Below are 27,041 nucleotides of genomic sequence, written 5' to 3' on the forward strand. Positions count from 1 at the left end.
AGTTCCCTGACCAGGGATCGAACCCAGGTCTCCTGCACTGGGAGCGTGGAGTCTTAGCCACTGGACCACCGGGGAAGCCCCTCAGATTTCCCTTAGATATGTAATTTTTAAAGAAACTATTAGCTACAGGTGAAGCATCTGACCGTCTTACTCCCTTTCTCCTCACTGGTAACCACCTTCTTGAGATTGAGGTATACCTTTGATACCTATATTTTAAAACTTACTACATACGTATGTACTCATAAGCAACCACAGTATGTGGCACATTTTAAGAGATGATATCATAAATGGCATCTCATTTCACCTCTCATCCACTCAGAACTATCCACGAGCTTTACCCTCATTCACACACACAGCTCCGGTACCACGTCCAGTCCTGAGACTGGCCCGGATGTGCTCTTCACTGCGCCCTGGTCACTTTTCAGCCCTAACCCTCTCTCCACGTGCACATGTGAGTTTCTCTAAAGTGCGTACATAAGCTGCTTATGATCCCTTGAATGCAAAGTACATACATCCTCAGCTTTTCAAAATGTTGCCAAAATGCTCTCCAACATGTTTGTGCCATATTTTCCATTTCCCAATCCAGTAATAAGTAAAATGGTATCTTGCTACTTTAATTACATTTCCATTATTCTAGGAATGTTCAGAACCTTTTCATTGTTTATACTTGATTTGAGCTTTCCCTCTGAATTACCCATTCATGTCCTTTGTTCATTTTTTTCTAGTTATTTGTATTTCTCTTTTAATGTTTAATATGTAGGATTTTAAAAATTAAAAAATCCTGGATTGTAATCCTTTGAAATTCAGAATAGTAATCCTTTGTCAGTGACATGCATGGCAAATATATTCTTCTAGTTTGGAAAAAAAAATCTATAGGATTTTATAACAACTCAAAGGCATCCTAAAAACGATGCCTGTTAACATAACAGATCTTATAGCAGGATAACACAGCAGATCCTGTTAACATAACAAGAGTTATTTTTCAATATTTTAAGATGCCAAGTAGTAGCCCTCTTGTTTGAGGTAAGGCTGAAATTCTACTAAACCATCATCTCAAGAGGCCTTTGGACTCCCTGGAAAACTATGATCTAAGTGGCTCTAATCGTTTCAATAGACTAAGAGGTACTCCAACTACAGTGGGAGGGACTGTGTTTTAGAATCACCCTGAGTGATGTCAACCCTTCTATGAATCCATGAAGTTCAGTTTCTTATGTAATATAAGACGATGGCTGGCCTCTGAAGGACAGAACTGACAAAAGGCTGTGGGATGGTGAGTTCACAAAGGGAGGCAGACCACAAGAATACATTTTAGTATTTTCTTTGGCAACTGCTAAGTCCCACCATAGCATTCATTTTAAATTGTGGGTTACAACCCATTAGAGGATGACAAAATCAAGTCCATGGGTTCAATCAGCACTTTTACTTTTATTACTTTAGTGAAATAGAACATGATCGAACAGAAAACAGAATCCACTACACACAGTAAGGGTAAATCCTGTTCTGTGAAACTTTCATCTCAGTTAAATGTGTGGGTGAGATATAAATATATTTCTTAACCTTGGTCACCCTAAAGAACTCAAGCGTAGGGCTAAGGGCACAACCATGCAGAAAAAGCAGGGAGACAGACACTCTGGGTCGAGATGAGGAGCTTTAATGACACAGCCAACACCCACAATCACACTTGGCTCTTCAGACAGCTTCATCTTTGGGACTCGACTTGATACAAAGTAAACCAACACACGGGAGCACGTGAGTGACATGGGCAATACTCCTGTTTCCAGCGAGGGGGCAAGACATTTACGTTTCATTATCAAAGTACCTTTTTATTATTTAAATAAAAACCTTAATTTGCTCTGACCTCCAAAATGGCTCTAATCCCAGGCCCCTATTTCTTTTCAAGAGATGCTCTTTTCCTGGGGGGCCAGTTTAAACAGAAGCCACTTCACCAGAGTAGCCTTTTCTGTCCCTCAGCAGTCTCTAAGCTAGTTGTGATGTTTACAACCAGGTCTGTGCAGGCAGGGAACACAAGAAACAGAGGACCGCTTTGGTGGTGCTGGTTTGAGTGCTGTTTCTTCACTGGATTTTGGTGACTGCTTCATGGATGGAGGTGGCCACGTACTCTAGATTTTTGGTGGTTAAGCCACACATGTTGATCCGACCACTTGGCAGCAGATAGATGTGCTTTTCATTGATCAGATACTCAACCTGCTTGGCTGTTGAAAACCAAAAAAGACATATAATCAGAGCAGAAGGAATCCTTTAAGCAATGGAGGTCCAAAGAGTCCATTATAGTGATAATTTTCTCCTCTCCCCCTTCACACAGAAGCAAAACAATAGGAGTTATTCTGTTAGGTTGACACAGCAAGAAGTAACTAACGCTCAGCAGATTCTGGAAGCTACTCTCATGAGCTAAGTTGCTAATCCCCAGAAAGCTTAACATGGTTCTTCCTGATGGGAATTTTAATCTGGGACTACCTGTCCATCAAACCTTGAAGGTTACATTCACTGGGATAGCCCATCAACCCAACCAAACCCACAGACTCAAGACCAACCCACCAATATGAAAAACTGTTAAGAATCGCTTCATTTATGTTTCTTCAACTGTATTTGCTTAACTCTGAGCGCCTACAACAACTTCCCTTTGACACTTCATTTTCACAGTACACTGGACAAGGCCCTGAGATGAGAGCTACTGGATAAATGTTGTGTATGTGAACTCACAGGATGTAAACTGCAGACCCCTCAGGCTTGGTGCATCTCAACTGTCATTCACACATACGCAGGAGGGCTTTCGCCTGAGTCTGCAGAAACGCTTGTGGACAAAATGGGAAGGGACTGTCTGTACTTCCTTTCTGCCATAATCTCTAGAGCTTTTTTGCTTTATTGTAAAGCCATTTAGTGGATTTTAGGTAATTTTCCCCCCTTAATTAGCACCCTTAAGACACCATCAGTTTGAGAGAATAGGATAATATTAAATAGTTATAGACTGAATGTGTCCCCCCCAAATTCATATGTTGAAGTCCTAACCTAACCCCCAATATGATGGTGTTAGGAAGTGGAGTCAGGTTTAGATGAGGTTATGAGGGTAAGCATGTGTGATGGGAGCAGTGACCTTCTAAGAGGAGACCAGAGAGCCTACTCACGGCCGAGCTCTCTCTCCCCACTTCTCTGCCTCCCGCCTCTACCCCATGAGAGGACACAGCAAGAAGACAGCCATTTACAAGCTAGGGAGAGAGCCCCACCAGAACCCGATGGTGCTGGCACGCTGAGCTCAGGCTTCCTAGTCTCCAGAACTGAGAGAGAGAAACCTCTGCTGTTCAAACCACCTAATCTACAGCATTTTGCTACAGCAGCCCAAGCAGACCAACGTGGTAATAAAATCATAATCATTAGAGGGGCAAACACTTTGTGCCAGGCAGTGTTCCAATCACTTTATATTACTCAGTCATCATCCCCTTTTACAGATGGCATAGATGGAAGCTACGTGACCTTCCTAAGGCCACACAGCTATTCACTGGATCTGGAACTCTGAGGTAGGCACTGTAACTCCCAACAGAGCATACTTGTTAAGCCCATGCCCCAGAGACAGATGTGGATACAGGACTTCCACCTTCATTTTTTAAATAGAAACAAAACTCCTCTACTTTTGTGGGGGAGGGGAGTACCACACTTGAGAAGTGAGTAAAAGTTAGGGACTCCTTGCCTAGAAAAAAGGTAACACACACAATTTAAAAAATATCATTTCAGGATGAAAGCCCCTGTTTTGATAGATAAAATGTAGTAAAGGAAGCTCTGCAACATGAGAACAGGAAAAACTAGGTGGCGTGCACAGGGAGTATACACTCCCTCCAACTTCTCTGTATGTGTAAAATTTTTCCTAATAAAATGTTAGGAGCCAAAAAAAAAAACCCTTTCTCTTGTTTTTTTAAAGGGAGGGGTGGGTAAATGATGCCAAGTTCTATGTATATAGCTTTATGTTATAAGCCCACATCTATTCTCACCATTTTCCAATCCAAAATAAAACTAAGTCCCTACTCTGGACAGCAGGACAATATGGATATTTTATGGGAAGACATCCCCACCTTGTGAGCTTTCAGAATATTACTACTAAGCCATTGCCATTTTACTACTACTACCATTTCCATTACACTTAATATCTTAAAAATTGTATAAGGATGATTTTCCTTAGTCCAGTACACTAATTCCCTACACCAGGATGGTGAGGACACCCAAGGTTAACTAAGCTATCCGTTTACTTTCTTACGTAGCCTTATTTTACCCAAAGTATCTCTGTGGGTCTACAATATATAATCTCTACCACCTTTCATTTTTTTCTGAGCCCATTTCAAACAGGTGCACTGATGGCCCTGGTTTAAAGGACCCCCCAGCACCTCTGACGGTCCACTTACTACCCAAAAGCACGTATCTGTCTCTAGAGCCACTCAGACACAAGTGCCACACCGAGGTCATATCTGCACCATGTGAACAGTGGCTTGACTTGAGGTACTTGGGAATAATTTACTAAATGAACGCATCCTCTCTCATCAGACAGGATGGCCCATCGCTGATATGCTCCACTGATGGCTGACCAAAGTCACTCAAGGCTGCCTACTAGACTTTCAATCGGCTTTTAATTCCAACTACAAATCTAAGTTCTTTTTTATGAAGAGATAATGTTATAACCTAGGCAATGCTTGGAGACTAGGAAAGACCTGTTAAGAAATTAAGTCCCTGGAAAATCATATGTAATATTTATACTTAAGATTAAGGACAAGCCAAAAGGTGCTTGAGCATTTATAAAAGATGTTTTGTAAATCAAGCTTCCAAGGTACACATCCTATTACTTCCCAGTCAGCCCTGAGCCACTTCCCAAGCCCACCACAATGAAGGTATCTGAGTTATGATCATGACAGTGGGCCACAACAATGCTCTTCTGAAACCCCAGGGGTCCAGGAGATGGGGGGGACACACTGAGAAAATCCAACTTGTTCCAGTCCAAAGTCATGGCTGACCAAATGGGCGACAGCTCAGGGAGCCAAGCCCAAGAACACTGCCTATGAGAAGTGCCGTGTCCAGCGGTGAGCATTCCAGGTGGTGGGGCCACTTACGGTTCAACCCGGTGAAGCTGAACATTCCGATCTGCTCTGTGATGTGGTTCCAGGTTCCTGGGGTCTTGAGGGCTTCTAATCGTGCCCTGAGCTCAGACCTCATGGTCTGAATGCGGTCTGCCATTGTCTTCACGTTACCTGTCCTGAGTAGACAGCAACGTGAATACCAACATGGGCAGCGGAGATGGCACCCAAAAGCGTAAACATCTTTCAAATGTGATCTAATCTATAAGCTAAAAACAGAGTCACAACCTATCTATTAAGGTATGCTGATGCCTAGATGGGTGGATAAGGAGACCAGAGAGACGGACTTACTAGACAGAAGGGAAGGACTATATTCACTGATGGAGTTTATGGCTAGTCTCGGGGAGACTGGCTGTAATACCACTTATGTTTTAACTCACACTTCAGCAAGGTGCTGCTTGAGACAGAATAATATATTTTATCAGGCCTAATTAAGTAGAGATTGCAGATTCAGCTACTACACAAAAATTACTCCGTTTCAAAACAGGATAAAATACATATAAATTAGGTAAGAATGACGAGCCCCCAAACTGTTGCACTAACTTAATTCTATTTTAACAGAAATCCCTCCGTGTATTTCCTGACCTTAAGAGGAGGCAGTCTGGGAGGTGGGAGAGGAGAGGAAACTCCTATTCATCCAAGGCCTCCTTCCTACATTCCTGATTCTGTGTTATACACAGAATAGATGCCAGCCCTATTTTAGAGAAATAACTGACATTCAAAGAGGCTCAAGCAGCTTTGTCCTGCCTCTGCCAAAGTAAAAGGAAGAGACAGTGAGATGTAATGGGACAATCTCTGTTCTGCATCCCTACCCCTCACCCATCAGGCGTGAGCCCCTTACCATTCATTAAAGAGCTCAGGATCAGACAGGGTACGTGCCACGATCCGTGCTCCCTGAGCCGGGGGATTGGACCATGTGATTCGCACGATCTTCTCCATCTGGGAAAGGACCCGCAGGATGCTATCTGGTTCTTTGGCAACCACAGTCAGATTCCCCACACGCTCATCTAAAAAGAAGGACAGGAGTCAGCCCTGGGGCTCCAGTAGGGATGGGGCCGGGGTGGCTGGGCTGTAACGCAGGAGAGCACTCACTGTAGAGCCCGAAGTTTTTGGAGAAGGACTGGGCACAGAAGAGCTCGAACCCTTCAGACACAAAATAGCGAACGGCCCAGGCGTCTTTCTCCAGGTTGCCAGATGCGAAGCCCTGATAGGCCGAGTCAAAGAAGGGGAACAGAAACCGGCGCTGCGAGGAAGCAAAGCGAGTCAGGGCAGGAAATGCTCCTGGAACCAACCTCAGACACAGGCCTTCCTTCCCCAGCTGGTGCCTGGAAGCAATGTCTCATTCTGTCCATTCCTCCTACATCTTTCCTTTCTGCATCCAACTCCACTTTACATCTGTTTCTCTGTTCATCTAAATACCAACCAACAAATCTAATGACATCAGTAAAGCTCATTTCTTTAAGTATATAGTCCTAGAGTGTCATGATGCTGCTTTGCCAACAAGGTACAACTGATCACGTCACTCCAAGATTTCCAGGGGCTCCCCACTGCTCTCAGAATCAAGTCTGAGGCTTCAGCACAGGGCCTGGCCTGTCACTCACCCCCTCCCCTGGAACTCTAGCCCATAGCAAGAATTGCTTTCTCTTCCTTAAATAGGCCAAGACCTCTGTCTTGGGCTTTTGACAGCGTTCTTCCCTCTGTAGGAAACTTTCCTTCCCTGTCAGCCCCAATGTATCCTCATCCTTCAAAGCTAAACAGGGGAACCATTTCTTCCAGGAAAGCTTCTTCTGCTACCATCAGCCCTCCCAAAACACACACACTCCCCAAAGTCTGGGATATGTGCCTCCACGGCACCCCATCAACACAGCTCTCTCCCCAGACAGGCCATACTCTCTGAAGGTAGGACCACCTCTGCTTTGTTCACTATTGCACCCCATGGCACCTCGTACCTGTGTATTCATTAACGTGCTTAGAGAATGCATCTGATAAACTCTTATCAAGAAGCATTCTTTAAACACATTAATGAATACACACACACACACACACCCCCTGAGCTAGAAACTCCAATGTAGAAAGTTATCCCAAAGAAATCATAAAAAGGTTTATTACATATATTGTTCACAAGAATAAGAAATCTGGGCTCTAAACAACCATCCACTGATTTAATCAACGCGTAATGTGACAGACTTAAGCGTGTATAACTACACTAAAAATATTAAAAAAGAAAAGAGCCTGACATTCTGTATACCAGAATGCTCTCAGTGGCTTTCCCCGGGTAATAGAGTTTATAGTTAATACTTACTTTCTTCTTTGGGCTTTTCTCCACTTTCCAAATTCTTCAGTAAACAGGTACTTCTTTTGAATACATCAACTGTTAATACACACCACTGTAAGAGTGGCTCTGAAAAGGCAGTTACCTTCATGACGGAGGCGATCTGCTTCCACTGCTCCGGAGTCGGGTCAGTCCCAGTTGGGTTGTGCGCACAGGCGTGGAGGACAAAGATGGAGAACTCGGGTGCTTTCTGGGGAGAAGGAAGCCATGTCAGCTCTGACACCAGCAGGGACATGGCGGGGCAGAGTCGGGGGCACACAGGACAGGCACGCCCTCCTTACATGCCATTTCAGAAAAAAGCACCTGGCTTGGGGAGGATGTATCAGACTCTCACCTATCAACTGATCCAAAGACTGTCCCCCACTCTGCCTGAAACCCTGGCATTCTGTCCACTTTTTCTCTTCTAATCACCCACCTCCAAATCATTCAGGAAACCCTGGAGGTCTAGTCCTCTCTTCTCTGCATCCCAATAGTGATAGGACCGAATGTCTTTAAATCCAGCGGCAATAAAGACACCATTATGATTCTCTGCAAGCAAAGGGGTGAAATATTAAATGTCTTACAAACACTAGGAGGTATAAATGGAAAGGACACAAGGCAGCTTCTAGGGCCCTCACAGGCTCCATGTCCACTGGGGGACACAGAGGTGAGAGGTGAAGATTGAGAGGAATGACTGTAACCAAGAACAAGTTCAACCAGTTGTCGTCATGCTGATTTACATCCTACTACAGAGGGATCTCCCTCCTCTGGGAAGGTTCAACATTCACTAAGACACAAGTTCGCCAAGAGTCTTGGGAAAAAGTATTGCCAATCTGAACTTAAGCATCAGGTTACCCATATACTGCCATAATCCACTGCTCAAGCCATTCACTGTTAGTTGATCCAGGGCTGGGATACATTTTCAGTGTAAGCAGTGAGACTCATGAGGATAATTCCCCTGGCTGCTCTGTTTCTCCTCTCACTACAGCTACAGGACTCACCCCAGGTTGGTGAGGATACATAGACGGGCGTGTCCTTGTTGTTTGTTCCATTGTACCAGCGCGCTAGGAACTCAGCTCCGATTCGAAGTGCACCTGTTCCCCCCAAGCACTGCACACCTCCTACCTGAAAGAGAAACAGCAGGGTTGCTGGTCACTTAAGGGTGAGGTCAGATAACACTGGGGAAAATACAGTAATGATGAGCACTTCCTTAAACGTGTTATCTCTATAAAATGTCTTAAGTACATGAAGAAGTATTATTTGCCCTTGTTTACAAATAAGGAAACTAAGGCTAAGCTCCTTTGGCCACCTGATGGGAAAAGCTGACTCATTAGAAAAGACCCTAATGCTGGGAAAGATTGAGGGCAGGAGGAGAAAGGGACGACAGAGGATGAGATGCTTGGATGGCATTACCGATTCAATAGACATGAGTTTGGGCAAACTCTGGGAGATAATGAAGGACTGGGAAGCCTGGCGTGCTGTAATCCATAGTGTTGGAAAGAGTCGGACACAACTGACCTACTGAACAATAACAAAGGCTAAAAAGTGAAGCACTTTCCTCAGTTTACCAGCTATTGAGCAGAAAGGCCAGGTCTTCACCCAGGAAGTCTAGAAGTCTGACTCCCAAGAGAGCATCCCTCTGAACACAGAGGTAGAGGACATACCTAGGCCACATTAAGTGTGCCCTTCAAAGCAAACTCATTCCTTTGCACCCATCCCAAGATCAAAACTGCCCTCCAACAGTAACCTGTCAAATAATGTTCTGAGCTTGCCATCAACATCTGCAGTGCCCCTTCTCATCGCTGTAATGAAGGCTTATTAATCCTTAGAAATGTCCTCATAGAACAAAGGTGCTATGCAGACACTACTTTTCTCTCCTCAGGCTTCCTCTCATCTTAGAATGGCCTCACTTGAGCAATAATTAAAGTCCTATATTTTGCCTTTGACAAAATACCTTCACACACATGGGCTTCCTTGATAGCTCAGTTGGTAAAGAATCCGCCTGCAATGCAGGAGACCCCGGTTCGATTCCTGGGTTGGGAAGATCTGCTGGAGAAGGGATCGGCTACCCACTCCAGCATTTGTGGGCTTCCCTGATGGCTCAGCAGGTAAAGAATCCGCCTGCAATCGATCCCTGGGTTGAGCAGATCCCCTGCAGAAGGAAAAGGCTACCCACTTCAGTGTTCTAGCCTAGAGAATTCCATGGACTGTGTAGTCCATGGGGTCACAAAGAGTCAGACACGACTGAGCGATTTTCACTTCACACACATACTTATTTGACCTTCACACAGCCCTATAAAATAAGTACTAGATCCCCCAATTCATACATGAGGAAACTGATTCAGAGAAGTGGTTTGCCAGAGGATTTATAGCTGGTGAGCAGCAGAGCTGGGCATACTTCCAGATCGCCTCACTCTGCATCTAGTCACGAGGCCCTACTTCTGTTGTTCTATCTGAACATCTTTAATCCTGCCCTTTCACAATTCTAACTAGAGAAATGTCATAAGTTACATATTGTTTAAATGTCTAAAGAAGAAAAGAGAGAAAAAGATCACATAAGGAAGTCTATCGAAAAAGAAGTACATGTCCCAATGTAATAACAGTGACAACCCCTGGGGAGGGAGCTGTAGCTGCTGCTGCTAAGTCACTAGGATGTGGGAACAGTAGTCAAAGGGACTCTGGCCTAATCTATGTTTGTTTTTTTTTAAGATAAAGAGAATCTATTCATGCATTAGTTGGAAATTTTTTAATAACTAAAAAAGTATATTTAGATGTCTGCAATTTGCTGTAAAATAATTCCACTTTGGTGACCAAATATAAAGCATTGTTGAAGCTAACTGATGAATCCATGGGGGGTTTGTTCATTGTTTTATCTACTTTTCTATATGTATGAAATTTTCCACAAAAAAAGGAAAAAACCAAATCTTTGTAGATAAAGAAAAAAAGCTTCCAAAATCTTTAAAAAAAAAAAAACTAGCATAACACCAATGAGAAAAGATGACAAAGCAAAAAAGAGAGCTCTTTCATGACTATGGATATTAATGTCCCAAATAAATATTAATAAACACTATGCATCCAACAGTACATTTAAAAATACCCCTTGGTCAAATGACTTATCCTTTGAATATGTGATTATTAACAAATATAGGAGTGAGTCAGTTTTCCTAGGCCTCTCCCATGTATATGTGTCACTAAACTTTGATTCTCTCATGTTCAAAAAAAAAAGAGAAAAGAAATATTAAGTTTATTATACTGCTAGATAAAGAAAATGATCACCAACTGACCATCACAACAGGAGAGAAAAATAGAGCTATTTCTGATGTAAATGCTCAGTAAAACAAGAACCAATGCAGACATCCTAAAAACAACTTGAAAAAATTTTGATTCAGCCACGTCATGATGAATACTGAATCATGAGCAGAAATCCCCTGCAAGCTCGGAACCATGCAATGACACCAACTGTCGCTCTTATTCCCCACTGCTCTATTTTTATTCAGAGATTTGAGCATCTGTGAAAGAACGCTGAAACATGAAACAGAAATGAGACTGACATTCAGGGAAACAAGGAACGGAGCACGGCGTCCACTGCAAGGAGAAGCAAAGGTCGCCGACTGGAGTGGAAAAGGTCAGTGCACATCCGACGAGGTTCCTCACAGGAGTCGCCCCCACCCCCGCCCCCGCACACCGGTACTTTCCCATTACAGGTGTCGCCTTCACAGTGTGATCCACCTGGAGTCCTTGTGCCAATGGCTACCAAGGGTCATGTGACCCAAATGCACATTTTTTTAAATGGATTTCTCATCAACTAAGTTGAATGTCAACTTTATTCCTTATTTCATATTTCAAACACCTCAGCACTTTGCATGTTATTTCCTTCACAAATGAGCAAGGTTTCCCTTGAACAGGGCTTTTAAGTTACCATGGATATGTGACAGGTGCATGTGGATATCAGTGAAGACAGTCTCAGGCATAGGTTTTATTTTCTGTGCTCAGCTTCCAACTCTACCCTTTCTCACTCCAGAAAGCAAATTCGTTAACTAAAAGAAGTCAGAAAGTCAATTGTTGCTGTTTAGTCGCTAAGCTATGAGCGACTCTTTACCACCCCATGGACTGTAGTCGGCCAGGCTCCTCTGTCCATGGTATATCCCAAGCAAGAATACTGGAGTGGGTTGCCATTTCCTTCTCCAGGGGGATCTTCCCAACCCAGGGATCAAAACCATGACTCCTGCTTGGCAGGTGGATTCTTTACCACTGAGCCACCTGGGCTTCCCTAGAAAGTCAGTACACTAGATTAAAAACGTTTGGAAGAGACAAACCCACTTCACTAACATTAACCAATCCTTGATATTCATGATGTATATGACAGTGACATCAAATTCTCAAGAAATTATCCTTCTCTCTAAAAATATATTGTAACGCTAGATGAATTCAGTGAAACACAAGTTGCTCTAAACTTATCGGCAACTAGCAGGAACAAACTTTGGGTGAATCAATAATATGTCAATTTGATCATTCTGTGAACTGATTTTTGGCGAACTGATTTTTGGCAAACTGCTCTAAAGCCCAAGAAAGTCTTGTACTTTGGATGAAGGAAAAAACCATAATAGCAAAGAAAATAAATGCAAACTTCAAAAGGAGCAGGCAATGGGGCCTGAGTGGCTAAACAGGGGTATCCAGAACAAGAGAAATGCAGTTAAGACTTGGCAGAAAACTATGCCAATATATAATCTGCACTCCCAACTTAGCCACACTGCCGGAAGGAATCCCCATTTGGCTCTAGAACGCATGTCCAAAGTCATGATTTGCTGATGTGATGACTTCCCTGTGAGGAACAGGAGAGCCGTTTAGGAGCCACTTGTAGTCAATGCTATGATGTGTTGATCTGGGTGCCCCCAGTTAGTCGGGCAGTATCTGGCACATGGCACTAAATAAACATGGACTGGACTAGATGAAGAAAAAGAGTCCCTGATGCTGGGAAAGATTGAGGACAGAAGGAGAAGAGGGCATCAGAGGATGAGATGGCTGGATGGCATTACCGAAGCAATGGACATGAACTTGGGCAAACTTCGGGAGATGGTGGGGACCAGGAGGCCTAGTGCACTGCAGTCCATGGGGCCGCAAAAAGTCAGACATGACTGGGCAACTGAACAACAGTAACAAGGTGTGAGCCACAGAGAAAACCCCAAATCTCTGAAAGGCAATGGTCCAAGCCAGGAAACTGTGATGCCATCTCATGGTTCACAAGACCTCCTACCCGCAGGGGCCCAGTAATTTCAGAAGCTGAAATGTTTATCAGCTGAGATGAAAGCTGGACATTTAGTCTGGATTCTAAGATCTGAAGATGGAAAAGCAGTAGGAGGCGGTGACGAGTCTAGAAAACAGGGCTCCTCAACATGGTTAATGGACATGGTAACGTGAAATCTTGAGAACAGTCTAAGAAAAGACATGATTACTGTTTGTTTTCTGGTTCATTCTTTCATTCACGCCTCAACTCCTACGAGTTTTGGCGCCAATGTCATCTCTATTTCTACAACCACCCTAGTTAAACTTTCACTTCAACCCTCAGCACTCCTAATACACCTTCCCCTGCCCTATTTTTTTTTCTTTTTTAGCATTTATCACCTTTCAATATACTATATTGTGCTGCTATTTATTATGTTTAGTCTTGGTTTCTCCCCACAAAACTGTAAGCCAGGTGGAGACCTTGGGGTGTTTTGGTCACCACTGTGCTCCAGCATCTAGAACAGTGCCTAGTGGTGAGCACTCATCTGTTAACTGAGCGAATGAGGGAACTCAAACATCTGAGGTCTCTGAGGTGCCAGGCTAGGAGCTAAGTGCTAAAGATCTGCGAGGTCAACAAATAAGCCATCATTCCTCCCCTGGGAGAAGGTAGGATCTGTGGGAGGGACAGATTAACTGTACATTAGGGACATTGAGGGACAATTTAACTGTACGTTAAATCCAGAGAGCACTGCTATTTCCCCAGCGATGCAGTCCTGTGATGACTCAAAGCACTCGAACAGCTAGCTCCCCCTGAGAGAGCTCAGGATTCAACATGGAAATAACCCTTGATGAGGCCTTGAAGGACTTGGAGGTGGGACTGGAGAGGGAAGGAGGCATTCCCAGCAGAGGGAACAGCTGAGGCAAAAGTGCCAAGTCATGGCAGGGCCCAGCGGGTCTAGAAAACAGCAGGCTCTTCGGACGGCAGGGCCTGGGAGCAAGAGTAACTAACTGGAAGAACAGGACGAAGCCTGGCTACAAAACACGCAGCATGCCCAGGGCAGAGTCTGCATTTTACCCTGTAGATAATGGGGGAGACACCGTGTGTGTGACAGGGGAAGCAGGTGATGGGATTAGCTTATTTTTTTTTGCTGAGGAAGATCATTCTAGCTGCACTGTGCATTATACACTAGAATGGAGAAGAGACTAGAGGCCAGAGGCTATTACGAGAATCCAATCGGATGACAATGGGCGGAACAAGATAGTCACCTGGGGGAGGTGCAGGGAAAGAGGAAGTACTCAGAACTCAGTATCAATGAGTACCCAGGGTGTTGGAGATGCCAAGAGGGTACCCTAAACCATTACCAAAAAAAGAAGAGAGTAAAAGTCTTCGAATGTTTACAGCCTGCCATTCAAAGTTGTTCTATGATCAAAAACACAACACAGGATGAACGAGACTAAGAGGAAGGGCTCTGTTCCACCAGCAACAGCCCTGAGTATTAAGTGAGGAAAACGGGGACACTGGGCAGGGGAACGAGCATCTGTCTGCCAGCAGAGTTAACAAGCACGTAAGAAATGCACAGTCTCGGAGGAAGAAGCTTGCCAACACAGAATCTCTGTTTGCATTTGTTAACAACAGAGTTTAAACTAATTTATCAATCATCTCTCAAAAAATCACCCCCAGTTACCAAAGCTCCCTATTTTCAAACTTCATCAGGACTTTCTCTCTTCCTCCGTGGAAACCCTGGATTTTCAGAGCAACTTTCCAATGCTAACTATAATCTCTACCATTTCTATCCTATTTCTATCAGTATTCCTTCACAGTCTCTCATACCAATCCAGATAAAACCCTAATCAAGTTAATTATTGATACTTACCTAATCATTAATCTGAATTCCAAGATCTTCATCCAGAGCCTCCCTGTCTCCTCACATATCTAAGAGTGTGCAATGTTCATTTTACCCTGCCATGTGCTTATCAGGGCGTGTGGGTAACAGCATGAGAATAAATCAATGACTCCAAGACATGGTCCCTTTTATACATGAAGGCTGCTCCAATGGCCTGACACTGGCCCAGCAGAGCAATAGGGCAGTTGGTTTAAATTGCACAATACCTAATTGGACTATTGCAAAAACCTGAGCTCGTCCCCCTCCTGCAATCCAGCCAGGTCTATCTTCTTCAAATACCCTTATTGGGTAACTCTTCTGTGCAAACCCTCAAGGGGCTTCCCCTGCCCTGGCTGCCAAATCAGCCTGCCTGATCTATCCAACATGTTCCCAGCTCTACTCAGGTAGGTCTTTTTACAACCTAGACCTGCTTCGGAGAAGGCGATGGCACCCCACTCCAGTACTCTTGCCTGGAAAATCCCATGGACGGAGGAGCCTGGTAGGCTGCGGTCCATGGGGTCGCTAAGAGTCGGACACCACTAAACGTCTTCACTTTCCACTTTTCACTTTCATGCATTGGAGAAGGAAATGGCAACCCACTCCAGTGTTCTTGCCCAGAGAATCCCAGGGATGGTGGGCTGCCGTCTATGGGGTCGCACAGAGTCGGACACGACTGAAGTGACGCAGCAGCAGCAGACCTGTTTGCCTCCAACCTTTGTCCCTGGACTTCTAGTGTTCTAGACAAATATTTCTTTCTCTTCCTCTGCACTTTGTGGTTCTCAACCTTGGCTGTCCTTTGGAGTCACACTGAGGAGCTTTTCAAAAATACCCTTGAAGGATGGGAATTGGAGGGAAAGGAGATAAAAGGGCAGAGGAGGGTGGTACTGTCCAAGATTTGGATCTAACAGACCTGGTATGGGATCCTGGCACCAGTATGCTTTTAAAACCACCCAGGTAACAGAGTCCGAGTACAGACCCAGAGTGAGCCCTGGCCTCATTCCCCAAGGTTCAGCTCAAGCCCCACCTCCAGCCTCCACCAGTCTCTCTCTCTGAATTCCTGTAACACTGATAATCTCTATCACACTACTTTCTGTCACATACAGCCTCTGGCCAAATGTGTTCTTCCATGTATCTCTAGTTACACATAGACTATGTACCAGGAAGCACTTAAATGAGAGATGCTGAGACCAAGACTGGAAGAATCAAATATTAGAACTGGCAGGATCTTCAGAGAGCATCTAGACCAGTGGCTCTTGGACTTTGGAGGGCCACAGGCTCCTTCAGAAAATCTGATAAAAGGTGCGGAATACACATACACACAGAATTCTGAAATTCAGAATTTGGGGCGTTCAGAGGTCCCTTAAATGATTCCCTATGCAAATACTCCTTATGGGACCATGAACCATAGTCTTTCTCTAACTCATAGATGAGTCGTAGTGGCTGGAGGGGCTGCCTTTGGTTAGAAGTATGTCCTGATCATTCTATTAAACTCCCTTGGCTTGGTATTCCCACTGACTGCTTCAAACCCAACAGCTGAAATCTGACCATTTCTTGGGCAAAAGTGAACTAAAGAACCTATGCATTATACAAAAGCGTGTTACTTCCACAGTCAGGTTCCTGAGGTCACACTCTTTAAACCCTTATTCACTGACAGTTCAATAGACACAACACCTAATTTTTAACCTCTTTTACCCTCACAGCTTCTAAAGAGAAAACAGATCCTTACCCAAAACTCACCCGCTTCTCTTGCAGAGCTGGGCTGTCATCCCCAAGGGCCAGGCGGGAAGCACAGGTTCGGAACTCTGCCAGGCCCAGGATGGGCAGATACTCATGGTTTATGCTGCTGTCGTTAGCAATCCTCTGCTCCACCTTCCTCACGACTGGCAAAACCCAGGGCTGGCTATCGTCGGTGCGATAAGCTAGGACACAAGAAAGAGACATACGACGGGGGAGCCTTAGGCTTGATCCAAGGAAGAGTCTGGAACTGTGAACAGGGGGGAGTTCTACCTTCCAATCAAAACAGAACTGTGAGAGGAATTAAAGTGTTTTCACTCACTGACTGCCTGCTTCCGGCAGGCACCAGCCTAGGTACTGGACAGGCAGAAGGACGGATGTGATTCCTGTCCTTCTGGAAATTACAGCTCTTACCTCCGACAAGTGGAATGCTGAAATAAAACTGGGATATGACAGAGCCTGACTGAGTGACAGAGAACACGCAAAAGCACTTAGCAGATGAGAAATACCGTACAAATGCTAGCTATGTCAGTTTTACTAGGGCACTGAGGTCTCCAGGCCACCGGCCCTGCAACCGCCTTCTTTCTGCATCTCCCCAAGAGAAGGGTTCGGTGCTACTTTAGACGGACGCCTCACCTGCAAACACAAACACGGAGAAAGAGGACACTAGAGGGAGGTCCTGTAAGAGCAGAAATGGGACAAATGGCAAGGAGACACTCTGTGACTGAAGATTTCAACTGGTTACACAATCATCCAACATCCAATTTAAACACATCTTTGTCCTCTTGCTGATTTTTGATAACAGCCAGTGTTTACCAATTTGACTGTTCTTACCACTCACTTCCTCAGCTTCACACTTTCACTGATGTAAGTTTAACTATTTCATAACATTTAATAGTGATTAAAGCACATTTCTAAGCATTTCTTCTATGCTACAATTATTTTCAGTCTACTTTGGGTTATCCTATCACTGACTTTTTTCTCCCTATAGTACTATGATCATTCTGAGATTACAGCTTGAGAGGACAGCTGCTTTGGCCTGTATCCAAGCCAGTGACCTCTCTGAGCAGGATTCCTGACAGGACTTTGCTTCTGCTGGAATGTTTAGGTCTCCAATAAGCCTATACTTTGGCAAGGGATGGAGAAACTGACATTTTTAAAATAGTTCTCATCTTGATTTCTGCTCAGCCTTAATCCCTGGCATTTTTTTTTTTCTAATCACTTTTTAGGGTAGTTGATGTTTTTTGAACAACACATGTTGATTGCAGAAAATTTAGAAAAGCCTAGAAACAAAATAATAAACATTATAATTAACATGTAATTCCAGCACTCAGAGATGAGGAATATAAAAATTTTGGTGTATAACCTTCCAAACTTTACATGAGTATACTCTTTTATAAATTATGTATCATTTTTACATAGAATTTTCAGCATGTTTTTTTCCACTTGTTAAATGTACATTATGAATATCTTTCATCATTAACTACCTAAATCTCTGTACTATGTCTATATTCTTTTTAGAGCTGCATAACTGATAAATGCACCATAATTTGTTTAGTCAGTCTCCTGCTGATTGATGGACACCAGAGTTGTTTCTAATCCTTGGCTATTAGAAAACAATTCTTCAGTGAGCCTTGTACATACGTCACCTTACATATACGTAAATATAGCTGTAAGAGGCAGGGTTGAAAATGGAAAAATAGGTTGAGAAGTATGTGTATTTGTAGCTTTGTTGTTGTTTTCGAGGGTATACATTAGTTTACTACTTTCAACTGATTTTCATTTACAACACATGGTTGTGTGACAAATATGGTTAAGACAACTGACTGGAAGAAACTGGTGGCGATCGATGAAAAGTTTAAAGAATATGGTCCTTTTAAACGCAAATATGTTTCCTTTAAGCATACTTTGTGTTATCTGTAGCTTTAATAGATATGACCACTTTGGCTTTTTTATGGGGATTTTATAGGTTTACTTTCCTACCATGTGTGTTAGTTGCTCAGTTGTGTCTGAGTCTTTCCGACCCCATAAACTGTAGCCTGCAGGCTCCTGTGTCCATGGGATTCTCCAGGCAAGAATACTAGAGTGGGTAGTCATTCCCTTCTCCAGGGGATCTTCCTGACCCAGGAATCAAACCCGGGTCTCCTGCATTGCAGGCAGATTCGTATACTGTCTGAGTCACACATTCCTACCATAGGTTAGGGATTTTATCAGTTTACATTTCTACCATTAGTGTATAAGAGTGTCTGCTTCCCGACATCCTCAGCCACTTAGTGAATTTTTGTCAATTTAAGAGTGCAAATGCTATCTCAGGGTAGTTTAAATTTGCCTTTCTTTAGCATAGAACTAATTGGGCATTTTTCATACACATGAGCCATTTATAACACAATTTTACTGGCTAGACAATATTCCTTTCTACATATAGTTTAGTAACTATTTGTGTTACTTTTGATTATTTGCTAATATAAACAAGGTAATGAATGTTTTTATATCTTTATACACATTCATGAGGGCTTCCTTGGAAAACTTCTAGATGTAAAATTACTAGATCAAAAGTCAGACAACAAATAAGACTTAATAAGATATTTTGATTTTGCGTCTGTCTTCTATTCCGTCCACTAACCCTATCCTCCAGGAATGTGTCATCTGCAAAACTGATAAGCATATCAAGCCAGTAATAAAAATGTGAACAGAGTTCCAGACTGACACAGCCATGAATCAACAACCAGTCTCTGAGTAGGTGAATCTGATGCACAATACAGTCATATCAGTCACATGAGACCCACTGGGCCACCAAACTAACTCCCTCTCAACGAGTTCAAAAATCCTGCTTTATCAGGCGAGGTTTGGTCTGGTTTTTCAAAAAGATACCAAAATAACTTACTCTCAAATAATCACTGTCCCTGAAAGAGATCACCCCATCTATGATCACAATGCTACCATTGTTCTAAATATTCCTGGAATTATTCTCTTGGAATTGTTTTTAGAGGCAACATCTCATTATTTTGCATATCCTCAATAGTCCCATATTTTCATCCTTTGAACGTAAATTTAATCTTTGAAAACAGTATTTGCATTATGCCCAGCAGAGTAGGCGGGTGAATGGACTGAATAATATGAATCGAGAATGGCTATAAAAAGATGGCCTCCTCTGTGGGTCTAACATGCTCTAGAAAAGAAGGTTTCCAGAAAACTTCGGGCAATAGCAGTATACACAGACTACAGCACTGAGGGGATACTAATTAGATGTACAAGAATACGGGTGCTCATAGAAAAACTAATTCTATTATGCTTCCCATCTATATTTAGAAGATTTCTATTAATATATTATATAATTATGCTATATAGATTTATGTCATTTGTAAATCATGTATTATAAATAAATAAAATATGAAAAATAAAGAAAAAGTCCTAGTACGAATGCTCTTACCAGTAACAAACATACTCCGTGCAACTTTTAAAAATCCTGTAATATGACTGGAGGCAGGAAAGCACTAGGTCCATATTGTGACAAAAGAGAAATTGGCCAATTCACACCTCTGCTTCCTTCTTCACTGTCCAGTTTCCCCCAGATTCAGTTCTAGATTTATTCTCAATGCCTTGTCTAACTGTCCTACTGAATGTCCTAACTGTCCTGCAGTCACTCTCAGTTGATCAGAGCAGTGAGGAAGAGGCATTATCAACAACCACTATTCTTGCTCTGCCAGAGGGATTTTACTCCTATTTGTTGGACCTATGAGCTTGTCATTCATTCTTTCATTCATTTTGTTTGACAGGTACTCGCTGAATCCACCATAAAGCAGGCACTGACTAGAAGCAGCTACACAGAGACGAGTAAGATAAAACAAGATACTGTCTGGTCTCCCCCCAGGAAACAGCAGAGTCCTTAATTCCCCTGTAAGTGATCTGGGAAGGTTTTACAAAAGACAGAGTATGACAGATGATAAGAGTTTCAAAGACAGACAAGGAAAGGGGGCATTCCAGGCAGGGGGAACACTTGTGCAAGGTCCCAGGGGCTGGGAGAGAGGAGGTTTTTTGAGGATCTGCATTTTCGCGGCTCGGAAATAAGATCCATGGAGAAGCAGCAAGGAATGGCTCAAGGAGTCTTGGGAGTCTCTTTGAAGGAACACTGTGTCAATGGGGAAACCACTGAAAGCATTTAAGTGAGTGACATGGACAGCTGTACATTTAAACAGAATCATTTGAGTGACATGATGGAAAACAAACTGGAAGGAGGACAGGGGTAGATGGTTAAGTAAGGAGGTTTCTACAATAATCCACAAAGGAAAAAATGATGTCCTAAATTAAGGCAGCAGCCTCAGGGATAAACAAAAAGGGAGACATTCATGATAAACTTATGAGGAAAAGAAAAGACAGAACCTAATGACCAAATAAATAGATGTAGAATTGATGAAAGTGTCACCAACGACCTCCAAAGTCTCTCCAGTCTGAATAAAGACTGGTCGGGGTGAGGTGGGAGAGAGGGCAACCAAGTAAGCCGAAGAGGAAAAGAAAAGATGGGGGCGGGAGGGTAGAATTCACGTGTTGTTCTAAACACACTGAATTTGAGATGGTTGTACAACATGTCCAGCAAACTGTAGCAAGTATGGGTCCAGCATTCAGGGAAGTAGTACAGGATGGAAAAAAAGGTTTTATATATAGACATGGACAGTGGCTGAAGCCATAGTCATAACAAGAACTTACTGAATACTTAGTATATACAGGGCACTGTGCTAAACACTTCACTTTTCAAAAAAACAACTGTCATTAAGTCTCATAACCACTCACAAAATAGTATTATGATCTCTATTTTAGGGATCTGGAAACTGAGGCCAGAAGTTTCCCCAAGATCACAGGATGGTAAAGGCTAGCCTGCCATACTATTAAGTGCATGGATCCCTGTGCTTTTTCTAATGAGCAAGAGATGTTCAGGGAAAGCCTGAAGACAGCAGACCCCAAGGGACTGACTGTGCATGAGGTCTTTCTACCAGCACACACCCCCCCCAACTCCATGCACCGCTGCCTTCTCCCCAAGGACCAGCTCTTAAGGAGTCACACAGGTTTCAGGTGAGTACAGCGGTCTCAATTTCCAGAAGAACATGAAAAATTAAGTGATCAAACCATCAGCCCCGCCTCTTCTCTCATCCATCCCCACCCAAGAGCCCATGAACATATGCCTCTTTAAGGCCCTTCTCCAACTAGGGTCCCTGGGAAAGGGCTTAGGGGTACTCAGAAACACTTGATACAGCACATCTCACCCACAATTTTATTTGAAAATGCTAGGAAACCACATTAAAAGCAACAAATATAAAAGCAAGCACAGTTTATCTGGAACAAAAGAAAGTTTACGTGATAAATGGACTGGAGTCTGTGAAGAAATGTCTTGCTTCAGGCTGCACCAGGCTAGACACATATTTCCCCTGCCCTTAAAGTTACTGTCTGAAACTTAGCATCATATTCAACACTGGAAAATATGATCCTCTGCTCTGCTACTACATGGAAATTATGCAAATAGTAACAGCAAGAAGAAAATTCCTGGGGAAACTATCTGCAAGTGGAATGAGCTGAGATTATAGTTGCAGCTTATTTTAAATGCCCAGCATCACTAGAACTTGAGCTGGATAACTTCCATTAGGCTTTATCGTAACTTAGAAAGAAAAAAAAAAAAAGCATCTTCCCCAAAGTCAGCAGGATTAATTACATTTCCTTCACAAAGGATATACTTTGGTATGTGTATAAACAGAGCTAGAACATAAGAAAGCCATAAAGAGACTTCTCACAATACTATACTTTAATGAGACCCTTATCTGAACACCTATAATCCACAAAAAAACAATGGGTCACAGTGATCAATAAAAATAACATTTATATAGCACTTTTCATTTATATGTCACATTTCACACATAATAATTTACTTCAAAGTCATCTGATTAGATCAGTAACATTATTATCCTACACTATAGTCATGTAACATGCTTGTGAATCTTAAGAGTAGAATTTTAGAGGAAGGTCATTCCTTTCTGGCTCCTCACTTAATAGACGGAGTCCCGCCTGGGATGTTAAATAACACTCCCAAGGTCACATCACTGGACTACATACCCAGGCCTGTACCCAAGTCTTCTCACTCTTCCCACTACAGTGCAATGGTTCCATCTGGACCACCTGAAGCTGCCCAAAATAGAGAAGGGGACAGAGACCCAGGTACTTGACATGGCCTGTAATCCCAGCTCTCCCACTTACAGCCTATGACCTGGGCCAAAATGTTTCATCAATCCGGGCTTCAGCTTTCTTACATCTAAAAGAACAACATAAGAGACAACCCTCCAGAATCATCCTGAGCACTTAATTCATTTGCTTGTAATAAAGAGAAAGAATTCCTCAGTTCTCACATGACAAAGACATTTTCACAGTTAAAGTGACCCCCATCTGGGCCGCAGAAAGCGCTTCTGAGTCAATCACTTCCGGCCTTAGCTGGCAGGGTACTTAATTTCTGCATGGGCAATTTATTTCTGAACCAAGGTTATTTCATTTTGCAGTTCTTGAGCTGAAAATTTTTACTCAACATCTTTTATGCGACCCACACAAAGAAATGCCAAAACAACCACAGTAATAGCTAGTACTTACATAACTCCTACTTAGGTGCCAGACACTGTTCTAAGCATTTTAAATACATTTAATCCTCACCAAAAGGCTGTAGGATAGTTCAAAGGTAACCGAGCAAATAAAATCTGAGGTTTTAAAAAGATGTATTTAGATTAACATCAATACTAGTTCGTCATGTTATACCCAGCTCTGAAGAAATACTTGGAGGTTCTGGATTGGTTTTAAATTAAGAGCTTGAATAGCGCTCATTCCAATTCAATTCAAGGTCTTTCAATATCACCCCCACTTTGCTGCCTGCTAAAAGCATCACTTTCCCTCTGTGAGTGAAACTATGTACAACTGGCTTTTTATGCTTTATTGTGGAAAGTTTCAAACATATACAAAAGTTGTGAGAATAATATAATGGATGCCCATGTGCCCATTACCCAGCTTCATTACTTGCTGCTTCATTACCATGTACCCCTTACCTGTTTTTTCCTCACCCCTCCCCCATACTCCTTGTGAAAACTTTAACAGATCCTATGAACAGACATCACTGTGGGACACCTGATTCTGAACCTCCTTCTTGCCACTGCTTCTCTTCTACAAAACACTTCAATTTTTCTCTTTCTGAAATTTCTAGTCCTTCTAGTCTGTCTGTTCCCTAGCACAGAACATGATCCTACTCGTGCTCTTTTCCTTGGCTTGCTTTGTATGTCCTTGGGTAAGTGTTGGTGCGGCTGCAAGCATCCCAACGACGTTGATAGAAATAACAAATTCAGAGAAGATTAAGAGTTAAAGGAACTTCAGAGGCACTCCAGTCCAAATCTTTTTCTTGGTAGTAATAAAAAAGAACCCAGTGCTCTCAGCTGTCCAAGGTCCAAGAAATACATGCAAGAAATTATGATAAGGATGTGTGGAAAGAAGCTTCTACTGTCCACGTTCTTTCCTCTCTTTTCCACCATCTCTACCCATTTCCACCACAGCCAAAACATTCTTCCCAGATCCCAAGGGAGCATTATCCTGTCTCAGAAGCATTTTAGATCTTTATTATTTCACTTAACACCTGCTGATTTTAATCTCCTTGGGGCTAAAACCAAGCTTCGGTCTTTCCTGAAGCTTGATAAAATACCCGACTGATACCTTGTAGTCACTCAAATATTCACCGACCCAGACCAGAGCTCTGTAGGGCTAAGAGGTTTCCTTTATCCATTCCCCAGTAGCCAGGACTCCAAGCCTATCAGGCTTCTTATTTTTCTCCTTCTCCTTTCAATCCCTGACTGCCCCATTTCTTAAGAGGCGAAAGAATGCAGTGTAATACACAATGAACACACAATGCAGAATCAGAAAACATGAGTTTGTGTCTTGACTGCTACACCTATTCTGTGTGTAAACAGATACATCTCCCTTTTCCAGGGACTCCATATACAAGGGGCAGGTTGAACTAAGCCTCGGGGATCTTGCCTCATCTCCAAGCTAGACCTCGGCATCTCCTACGGTCCCCCACAGCCCGCTCCACTCCCACGCTACTCACTCTTAGGCACTGCATCCTTACCTCCCACACCCAGATTGACCTTGCGGGGGTCTGGATCCTCCCGGAAGTCAGCAGTTAGCTTAAAGACAAGAACCGGCTGGGCCTGAGGAACCTCGGCAAAGATTGATGGAGGCGCCATAGCTAGAAAGCAGGAGTCGACTGAAAGCTTCCACCCAGCGCCTGGAGCCTCTCGGTCTGGTCCAACCCCGGCGACTGGAGGAGACTCTCACCTTCACCTAGCCGGCGGGGGCGGGCCCGCGGCCTCCAATGGTCAAGCCGCGTCCGGAGCTTGGCAACGCGGTTAACCAATCGCGAGCTTCTGACTCAAAAAGGCCAGGAGGGCGGGGATGCTATTAGCCAATCAAAGAAAAGACTCTTATCGGAGGCCGGTAATGATGCAACCAATGCAACGTACGCCGGCTGGGAGGGGGCGGGGATAGGATTGATGGGCAGAGCATGCTCCTATCGCTGAGGCCGTTGTTCCTTGGCCCTCCCGGGGCTGAGGGGAGGAGCCAAGCTGCGTGGCGAGGAGGTGGCCTCCTCGACCTTCAAGGCCCAAGAGGCCAGAGAGAGGTAGCTGACGGGAATTCTGGAGGACTGGCCTTCCGGTACCCGCGAAGCTGGTGTTCTCGTTGCTAGGCTCGGGAGTACGCACATTCCTGACCCAGCCTGGCCCGGCTCGGCTGGCAGCTAAATCCGGCCTCTGCGCACGGGACGTGAGTCCTCGGCCAGGACGTGCAGCTCTGGAGCCCCCGTGGACGACCTTGACCATCTCGATCGGCTGTTTTCCCCAGAGAGAAATATTAGTGGGCCACCTGCCTTGGTTTCAGACAGGGGCCATCCTACTAAAAGGAGACGTGTCCAGGAATTCCTTTCTGCCACCCTTACAGTTTGAGATTTTTGCTCCCCTTGCCTTACTGAGAGCTTGGTCCTCAAGGACCTTCCGGATCCGGGCGCGGCCTCCCCCTCCAGCTTTTCTCCCACGCGGGCACTCAACCACATCTTGCTGTCGTCAGCTGGCCCGAACTCAAACTGTCTTCTTTTAGTCAGGCTGTTCTTTCCTCCCCAGCCCCTCTCTTCACCTGTTGACCTTCAAGATCCAGAGCAAATGCCTCTTCCATAAAGCTTTACTTTAACCCTCACTCCGCTTAAAATCCATCTCTCTTTCCTATGCTTCTGTATCTTGTTGGCAATATTTTAGAAAAAGCCCAGTTAAGAACCCAGCTCTGGAGGCAGACTACTTAGGTTTAGAGTCTAGCCCTACCACTTACCAACTCGGGCAAGTCTAGGCAAGTTATTTAATTTCTCAGTAAATGGAGACAATAGTACTTTCCTTAAGAGTTGTTGTGGGGATTATATGAGTTAATAAATATCAAGTGTTTAGCTGCACATAGTAAGCACTCACTAAATGTTGGCTATTGTCATCGTTGCACATCTGCACACCCTTGGCTAGAGATCTTAGTCTCCCTTAATTTCTTGCACTTAGTAAGTATTCAATAAATGGTGGAAGAACCTGTTCTTTTGGTTTTTCAGAAAAAAATGCAATTCTTCAGCCTCGCATCATTGGATAATATGACAAATTTCAAAATGACTCTTTCATTCAAAGTAACAAAGCCAGAAGACCTTTGTGCAACAGCTGCCAACCTTTGTATCATTTGCTTCTTTTCAGAAATTTAACCTCTAGTTTTAAAGGTAACTGTCCACAGTGTTTCATTAACAGCACTTTCCTTTAAGATTGCAACTTCAACACTGAAGATGAAATGACAGTGAACTTTACGTGCTTCCCTAAGCAGAGGCAAAGGGCAACTGCTGAGTGGAATGTTCTATAGCCCAGCCTTCCCAAAGTTTGATTTGAAAGTATGGTCTTCACAGCACTGGCCAAAAATATCATGGTCACTATTTACGTCATTCACTGGGGGAAAAAACAACCCTAGGTTACCTCAACATTATCAGCTTAGCTAAGTCCAAATAAATATTGATTGGCAACATAAACAACCCCATAACCAAGTCAGTGCTGATGAGGGTAAAGTACCTTAAGCGGTTTTTCTTCATGTCTTCATAATATCTGTTCTGAGTTTTAGAAAAGGACAGTTACTGGGTGTTAGGGGAGGAGATTATGTATTATGTGGGATCCAAGTCTCAAGTTTTTTTGATTAAGTTCAGTACTCCTCTCTTGAGCCCTGCAAGCTGCCCCTCTAACTAAACTCCATGTATTGAAGTAAACAAAATGCTTTCCAGGCCATCGCTGATTTTAACACTTAGAATGGATTTAAGACTGCCTCCCTGCCAATGGATAATTCAAAGGATTCTTGAGAAGCAAACATTGCCCAGACAAATAGGCAGCCAGGGTAAAGAGTCCAGGGAAAGGGAAGTGAGGGTCAGAAGGAAGACTGGTAGGTATTCCCCCTGCCTCCTGACTTCATTAGGATTATCTGTTCAAGGGACCGTCTGTACCTACCATCTCCCTTCTGCCCTTTTCTTTTTTCTTCAAAAGAATTGAAAGGGAAGAGGTGGGAACCATACAGCAACAACTTGATCAGGAATGAATCCCTTTAACAATATACTCACTTAGAAATCTGAAGCCTTCAGGGCTAGACAGCACTGCCCTATAGTGTAAGAGGCAGGCCAGGGCAGCAGTGGGC

At 43.5% G+C, this 27,041-nt stretch overlaps 1 protein-coding gene across 1 annotated transcript; it reads right to left on the minus strand.

Annotated features, from left to right (window-relative positions):
* Positions 1-1,405: 1,405 nt before the first annotated feature.
* On the minus strand, positions 1,406-24,615 carry GOT1 (glutamic-oxaloacetic transaminase 1). Its single transcript, XM_052660691.1, has 9 exons — positions 24,421-24,615; positions 16,287-16,468; positions 8,445-8,568; positions 7,880-7,992; positions 7,550-7,654; positions 6,225-6,375; positions 5,974-6,139; positions 5,109-5,251; positions 1,406-2,213 (listed from the first exon to the last, which is right to left on the minus strand). Exons 1-9 carry the CDS (start codon positions 24,536-24,538, stop codon positions 2,074-2,076), a joined length of 1,242 nt encoding a protein of 413 aa, XP_052516651.1. The 5' UTR covers positions 24,539-24,615; the 3' UTR covers positions 1,406-2,073.
* Between the last annotated feature and the right edge of the window lie 2,426 nt (positions 24,616-27,041).

This window comes from Budorcas taxicolor, chromosome 23 (genome assembly GCF_023091745.1).
Source record: "Budorcas taxicolor isolate Tak-1 chromosome 23, Takin1.1, whole genome shotgun sequence".
In the NCBI taxonomy this organism is placed as follows: Eukaryota; Metazoa; Chordata; class Mammalia; order Artiodactyla; family Bovidae; genus Budorcas; species Budorcas taxicolor.

Coding starts and splice junctions, on each gene's coding strand:
- GOT1 (XM_052660691.1), bottom strand. CDS start 24,538: ATGGCGCCTCCATCAATCTTTGCCGAGGTTCCTCAGGCCCAGCCGGTT. Junction 5,252..5,973: donor CCTGAGCTCTTTAATGAATG/GTAAGGGGCTCA, acceptor CTGTCTACTCAG/GACAGGTAACGTGAAGACAA. Junction 2,214..5,108: donor CAGCTTCACCGGGTTGAACC/GTAAGTGGCCCC, acceptor GGTTTTCAACAG/CCAAGCAGGTTGAGTATCTG.